The sequence below is a fragment of the Apus apus genome, chromosome 1, assembly GCF_020740795.1.
Source record: "Apus apus isolate bApuApu2 chromosome 1, bApuApu2.pri.cur, whole genome shotgun sequence".
NCBI classification, from domain to species: domain Eukaryota; kingdom Metazoa; phylum Chordata; class Aves; order Apodiformes; family Apodidae; genus Apus; species Apus apus.
The window spans coordinates 121314827-121322662 of NC_067282.1; the positions used below are offsets into that span (position 1 = coordinate 121314827).

Below are 7836 nucleotides of genomic sequence, written 5' to 3' on the forward strand. Positions count from 1 at the left end.
TTGAACTCGGCTGAGAAACAGAGAAACTCTAAGCAGAGCATCAAAGTTGTAATAGATTTTGCATGCATACTACTTGCTGCTTTTGTTTTGGAGCCCCATGATAGGTAACTTCTGGTTGAAATGTTGCCATCTGTGATGCTTGTGCTGTGTTCACCACCTGGTGCCTACCAGGGCTGCGTATGTGCTCCTTGTTGCCCTGCCTTAGGAGCCAGTAAAGACTGGCTTTGTAAGCAGGAACTCTAAGATGTAGCTGTTTTTAAAGTCTTCAGCACAGGTTCTCTGGAGCATAAGCAGATTTTACCACAAATGGGGCAGAATGCTGAGAGGTCCCTCAGGGTTATGGTCAGCACATCAACACAAAATCCACTCTCTTGTAGGGTTTTGGATTTAGGTACTTAGCCATTCTAGTTTGTCAGTTTAAGTAGTGAGTTCAGGCCTATGTTTTTTGAGAGAACTGAAGCTATTCCTACAGAACTGTAGCGGATTGCAGAGGCCAGTTTAGGGTTATTCTTGGAAGAATTTCAAGTCTCTAGGGATCTACTTGGATACATTTCCTGTCTGTCTTGAAAGAATTGTTTATGCTGCATGAAGCACAGTAGGTTTATTCATGCATCCTCTTTGCTTGCAAACATAACAAATCCACATACTACATGGGATTATTCATGTATGTTCTCTGGGGAAACATGAAATTAATTACCTGCTGCTCATGATGCTGTTTGGCAGTGAAATAAGTAAGAGGAGCTTGGCTCGTACAAGGCAATGTTTGTTCACTGTGCTGAGAGAAAACTCAATTTTTCCTCTGGAACTGATCACGCTTATGTCCATGGATGTACAGCCTGGGACAAACCAGCAAAGGCTGAGTTAGGATTTGCCATGTAGTATAAAGCCTGTGGCCTTCTCCCCTCAGTATCATGCTTCCAAGAGCTCTACAGCCTTTTTAGGAAACTCAAGTGTACCCTATGTTCTTACCAGTTCTTATCTGCTAGGTCCTTGCTGCAAGGACTTTCTGTTACATGGTGTTGTGGAGCCAGGACAAGCTCTGGGAGCTTGTTGTAGCCACTCCATATGTGGCTCTGTTATCGTGGTACCTCCTGGTGTGTCAGCCCTGCATTCCCCTCCTTGGTGCTTACCCAAAGGCAAACACCCTGACAGGCAACTCATGATAAAGCTTCTCAGCTTCTTTGGCTCAGTCTATAGTAGCAAACTGCTTCCTCGTTACTTGTTTTAGTTTTTCTGCTTTTCGTCTTCAGTTGAATGTCTCTCTTTCAACAATGGAATATATAGGCATGTCAGATTTTCCTAAACAGCTAATCAGTTGGTGTACCTTTTTTAAAGCATCTTGCTCTTGTCCCTTTGGCTTTTTTGCAGTGGGGAACTTGCAAAGGCTGCTGCTGCCAACGACAGTTGAACCCTTTGGCTTCTGCCTTTTTTCTTTTTCAGGTAGTGCCAGTAGTTCAGTGTTTTCTTTGCAATCAAAGCAAGCAAGTATCCTAAAGTGTATTTGTTCCTTGAAAAAAGAGTCTTCTCTATCACAGTAACCCTGTCTCTAATAGGCCATGATACATTTGGATGCTACAAAGGTTCTAAGAAATTAGCATTCATTCTAAGTAGGGCTTGTCTTGCACCTGGCACTGAGCTGGACCATGTCTTTCATTGGTTTTGGTAAACTCCTGACACCTCTTTCAATCATCATTAGTTAACTATTCTGTATCATCTAGAGGCTTCTGCTGCTTTATTTTGGCTTATTAGCATTCTGCAATAATGACAGTAAGGTTTCCCAGAAAGTTTTATTTAACCAGGTGCTGCATTTTTCATAGTGGACAGGTCAGTCAGGGTTTCCAGTCTGAAGTGCCCTGAACTCCTGTCCTGCAGAACAGGTAGGCTTTCTGGTCAGGCTGATGACAGGCGTCCTATCTCCTGTAGCCTGTGCCTGCCTTCCTTTGCCCAAGTGGAAGAAAATTATCTGTTTTGGAAATGTAGCTTAATCAGTGTCCAGTCTAGTGAGGAGAACAGCAATACACACACATCAGCTCTTTGCCAAGCAGCATGGAGCTGTTCTCACAGGGAAATATTGCTTTCAGTTGTAAGAATGCAAGCTGATAGTACTGACAGAACTTTCCTCAAGTACGAGGAAACTCCATTTCTGACCAATTCAGCTCTTTTGCCTTTGAAGACCATGTTAAAGGGGAGTAGAACATGGTACAATTGCTTGCTGTTGTGTTATGCTATGTAGGGAAATTTAAGTGTTTTGTTATCCTTCAGCAATTTTTAGTCCTCAGCCACATATTTCATCCCATTGCTGCCAAAATAAATTCATAGGGTTTCACAAGCCTCTTTCTTAAATTATTTTGAAAAGATAACATATCAGAAGTAGTTACAAAACTATGAAGCAAACTCTTATATGAGTCTCTTACTTTCATGGCTCAGAAGTGTTCCTAAGAAGTAGGTCAAGTAATTTTCCACTTAGTACCAGGTAAACGGAGTAAGCAGATAGTTTAAATGAGTGTTTAGTTTTCTGTCTATAACAAAAACTTGTTGAGGAAACATTGAATGTAACGAATTTGGACCTAATGAGTTCTCAGTAGTTTGTATGAGTCTTTTACTAATACAGTTGTCTAATTAGCAAAAGATGCAACTCCTACTTTGTATCTGGAGTAACTTAATTGTGGTTGGTCTCCAGCCTCTTTCTTGTACTGCCTTTGAAATTGCTGTGCAAAAACCAGTGTATACTGCTCATGTCTCCTATACTCCTAGTAAGCTTCCAGTGCTATTAAATTCTTAGTTATCTCTCTCATAATCTAGTCCTCGGATTCAGCTTGCCCTCACCTCTCCACAATAGCAATGGTTGCACAGGGAGCAGTAAGCTGCTTTGCAAACTGGGTTCAGGGTTATTTTTAACGCTTCTTAAGGTTGTACTTCACCACTTGCTGCTTCTGTATTGACATGTATGTAAACTCTTCTGTTCATTTACCTTCTTGGCAAAGACCAAATGCTGTGCACTGAACAAAATATTTTTTTCTTCTTTTTCCAGAATCAAGAACAACTTAGAGAGGAGGATTCTGATTTTATTCTGAATGATGGTGATCTTACTGTGACATACGGTGATACAACAATAACTGCAAATGGTTCTTCTGGCCCCCACACAGCTACCACTAGCCTTGATGGCAGGAGAACAAAAAGCAGTTCAGAGGAAGCACTGGAACGTGATTTGGGAGCAGCAGAACAAGAAGTTACAAGCAGGGGTACCCGGCTAGTATTTCCTCTGGAAGACAATGCATGATTACTGACTCAGTAAAAATAACTCTTGCTCTGTGGATGGCTCAAGGAAGACTGCAGGCCACTGTGTCACTTGAGGTGGGGATGTTTATTTAAACAAGTTAACACGCATAAGGGGTTTTACTGAGGTCTGAAGATGTCGCCTATTTTTTACTCAAGATGCTGACGGGGTTTTCTAAAGGTCTGAAAGTAGACGAATGAGAAAGCTGGTCATTCTCCTCTTTTCAACTGCATATTGAATCCAAGTGTAGCTAGCATGCTGCAGTTGTCTTGTTCAGCTGCAGCAGCTCTCCCTGAGAGGTACGTGAAAACGCTGTCATAAAACCACGCTTGGCTTATCTTGGGAATGTGGAAGAAGAAATATAAACATGATCATTATTATGACATAAAGAGATGTGTGTGAGCTGGATGGGGAGAGACCCATTGTTAATGTCACTTGTGAGGTTGAGGAAAACTGAAGTCACACAGGCCAGTGCACGTGAGGACTACAGATGCATGTATGCAATGCTCTGTGAGGGGATCTGTTACTACAAGCTGTACTAATGCACTGCAAGGAAAAAAGGGAAAATAAGATTTCCTCGCTGACTGTGTGTTCAACTAGGAAGGCAACAGGAGCTTCTTGTCCCTTTAACGTTGGGCAATTTGACTGTTGCCATTAGCTTAACATCTAGTGCCTCAAAAGAAAAACACCCAGTTTCCTGTGGTCTAAGATATACCTGACCCCACACAAGCCCGGAGCCAGGTGCTCTCAGGCAGAAGTCATGAGGCAAAAATTTCTCTCCCATAAGGTTCTTAAAATCAGATGAATGATAGTTGGAAACGTATCTCAGGCTGGGGAAAGCAGCAGTTAAGAGGAGGAGAGGAAAAGAGGGAGAACGAGAGGCAGTGTTGAACTTGCACGGAACCATGAGGTTTCATATTGCTCAGAAGAATCCATGGACTCTGCTTACAGATCATGTATGTGATAAACAGCAAACATCTAATTCAACAGACAAACAAATGCTACTGGCTTTACCATTTGTAACTGTTCTAAAAGAAAGGTGTTTACTCTTGTCCTCTTTCACAGAGCAGATGTGAAACTTCATTGGGGCATTGCACAACATACAGGCTACAGAAGTGAGGAGCTGTAGTATCATCTTCAATGTGAAAAGGGAAAAATCTTTGCCTAGTATTTAGCCCACTTACATGTAGGCTAGCATTAACTTATTGCTAAATGCTTTTTGATTTCCAAATGAGGAGGTATAATTGTCTTTGCCAAGAGCTGGAAAATTCAGCTTTGAAGAGCAGTTCAGCTATTTAAAGCATGCTAGAATGTGATTTTATTCTCATGTCTCAAAAGGTTTATTTTTTTAAAGGATTTTGTGGCCCACTAATGTGATGTAATATCAGTTTGTCTAAAAAGTGTGTTTTTCTTGCTGCCATTACAATTGTTCCCCTCATTAATATGTGTGTGAGTAAATACCCACCCTGTTTTTCCTTAACTATTAAACTTACCAGGCTAAGTTCAGTAGGAGAACTTACTGCTACAGAGAAACATTGCAGTTGTTTTGTCTAGTCTGCTTTCTTTCAAATGTGTTCTGTAACAGGTGATCTACCTCTTTGTCTGTCCCTCCAAGGTAAATTTGTGAAGGGCACTGATCTGTAATAATTGTCTGATGTTATTAAGAATAGGAAATCAGCAGCTTTTATTGTGGAAAAACTGGAGGAACAATATGGTCTGAGCTCTGTTCTTAAACAGTGAAGACTAACAAACCCTGGTGAAGATCTCTGAGCGGAACAAACTCCTTTTCAATTCTCCTCTGCTTTCAAGGAAGACAAAGCAGATAGCCATGATCCATGCTATTTATACTATTTACATGACTTGTTTTTCTACTGCCAGCACTTTAAAAATAAGTTTAAAAAGTCATTTTTTCCTAAGTTACGAAACAAATTTAGCATGGACAACATGGGTCCCAGAGCAAGAACTTGAGACTGCTACTGCAATTAATTTGAGCTATTAGCTGAGTCGTATGAACCAAATTTTGGGGTGGGACAGTGAAAATTATCCAAAATAAATGGACTTAGTACAGCGAGGCAAACCTTTATGTGTAGCTTGAAGCTGATGCTTACAAAATCACTTGGGCTGAAAAACAGTGTTATACAGAGAAAGATCTGTTCTTTGAAAAAAAAGATCATGTTACAGGTTCTGGAAGTAGAAATTGTGTCATTAGCTTCCTCAGGAAGACTGCATCTTTTGAAAGCATCAATAAACCATCCCAGTGCAGATGCTTCTGTCTGTGTCTGTAATTCCCATAGCAAAAGTGTCCAATTGAATGAAGTTTGGCAGTAAGTCCAAAACGTGGTTGTGAATGAGGAGCCAAAGAGGATGGATCATCGGTGAGATGTGAAGAATACAATAGTTTAACTACATATTTAAAAAATCACTTAAAACATTTATCCAGCATAGTGAGGAGAAGCCCATAGACAAAAGCTTTGTTTTTATTTATATATGAATCATTCTTTTATTTTTATCTATTTTTCATTTATAATCTTTCAAAATTGGATTTCCCTGTCATCAAACAGTAAGCTAAAGCATTTAGCCATCTTCCTGCCAACCCTTGCACAAAATCCACAACACACTGCTGTACAGAAAAAGTCGGAAAATCCCCAAAAATCTGCTTGTCCTGAAACATTGCATCTAGCACTCAATTACTATTAATCCTTCCTTTCCTAAGTACATCCTTTTAAAGGAATAATGTTGTCAGTTCCTTTCCAGTAGGATCCTCAGCTGTTAAGAACTTACCATACAGAAGATACGTAATTTCTTAGAACCTTGGTGTGGAGTTTTGAAAACACAGCTTAAGATTATCATGAACAGCAGTTGATCTATTTTAGTATCCTCTTCAGATTGAAAAAGAGAACTTGTATGATGATGGTCTTTGCTGAAAAAAGTATTGCTATAGTAGCATAGGATGTAGCAGCTGACATGGTGGCCTTTGTACTTGGCACTGCGTGATTTCTCCCTGGAGGTTTTTGCTTGCTGCAGTGTTAACTTACTGCTGAAAAGCTTCACCTGAAGTTGCCAAGTAATCTGCTAACTTCAGGCCCTGGGGATGGGCCAGGTGAAGCCCCCAGTCACCTGTCAGTGAAGCTAATACTTGACAGTAAGACAAGACTGTTTTGTGAGTGCTTTAATTTCCATGCAAACTAGTCCTTCCAACATGCTTGTGTTAAAGGCCCCAGCAATCCACGAAGAGCACATGAACATATCATATTTAAACAGACTAAGAAGTTACCTAACCCCTCTGGTGCATTCATCTTCACCATTTTGGGGGGGAAATTACATTCGTGTTGACAGAACTTGGAAGAGTGCAAAAAATCGTAATCTAGAAAACCAGCATTTTTGTGCTTTGCTTGCTAGTAAATTCAGTGTGTGAGAGAAATGACGGTGTTTTCAGCCACTTGCAGGACACAGCACGTTTTGTGCAACAGAGCAAATTCTCTTCACTTCCATGGGACTGCAGGCAGTTGATCAGCTAAGGCTGAGCAGCAGTGAGCAGCCCCTCTGACTGTCAAGAGCAGAACCATATCAGCCTCACTGCAAACATGGGCACGACCCTGGATTTTTCAGGGTGATTATCGTGAGAGGTGTTGGAACCACTGCTCCCATTGGCTTCAGGAGTATCTCTCAACCTCATCTCAAGTTATCAGGAAGGAGGAATGCTGTGACAAATGTGTTTATGCTGCACATTGTGTCTGCCATTCAGAGGAAGGGAACAGTGCAAGCTACCTTTTCTGATAAAAGACTGAACAAGGGTTAAAGTGTCACATACTTGGTACTTGACCAAGTCTGGCCCTATTCCAAGGATGTAAGTTTTTTGGCCTACAAAAGGACCAAAAATGTTTTGTATCTTTGGATTATTTTTTTACACTGAAGGAATTGTCTTTGGGGAAAGGATGGCAGAAATTTTAACTCTTAAGCTTTTTTGGCTGAACATCCAAAGAGTGGATCAAGTATATAACAAAGGTCAAAACTATGTCTACTCCTAAGTTATAGCTACTACATTTCACTCCTGTGAGGAGGGCCAGACCTCATAGTAGGAAGTCTAGCAACCTTAATAGCATGAGAAGCTTACAACAGCTAGGAGGCCAAATCCTGTATTTTTAATCTTTATAATCAGTGAGACAATTGGTAGGTTGGCATGGAATGCATGGTCCTCCTTGTATAATTTTAATCTAACTTGAACTGCAGTCTCTCTTCAGATAGTATTGGTGAGAGGAGCTGCTTTGAGTCTAAATCTGAACAGTAAAATCCTAGAAACTAATAATGCTTCACATTCCTTTCAAAGAAAAGTTCAGTGTTTCCTTTAAGTCTGAAGTAGCTCACAGGAATAACATGCTTGACCTCAGCCTTGGCAGACATGGTCTCTGCTTCTGTACAACTGTGGGAATGGAATTTGAGTAATCAGAAGCCCCAACTTCACCCACTTTTCTTTAAGATGTGGGGGAGGACCTTTTTGGGGGAGAAACCAGAGAACTTACAGATGCATCATCAGGGAGTATTCTTCTCCAAAATACTGG

At 40.7% G+C, this 7836-nt stretch overlaps 1 protein-coding gene across 2 annotated transcripts in view; it reads left to right on the top strand.

The window, feature by feature from the left end:
* Positions 1-5539, top strand: part of SLC9A7 (solute carrier family 9 member A7) — a 72262-nt gene extending 66723 nt beyond the window's left edge. For both annotated transcript variants that reach the window (XM_051619773.1, XM_051619784.1), the window contains one exon: positions 3032-5539. In XM_051619773.1, the coding sequence (XP_051475733.1) occupies positions 3032-3280 (249 nt within the window). In that variant the 3' untranslated portion in view covers positions 3281-5539. The remainder of the gene's footprint in view (positions 1-3031) is intronic.
* The last annotated feature ends 2297 nt before the right edge of the window (positions 5540-7836 follow it).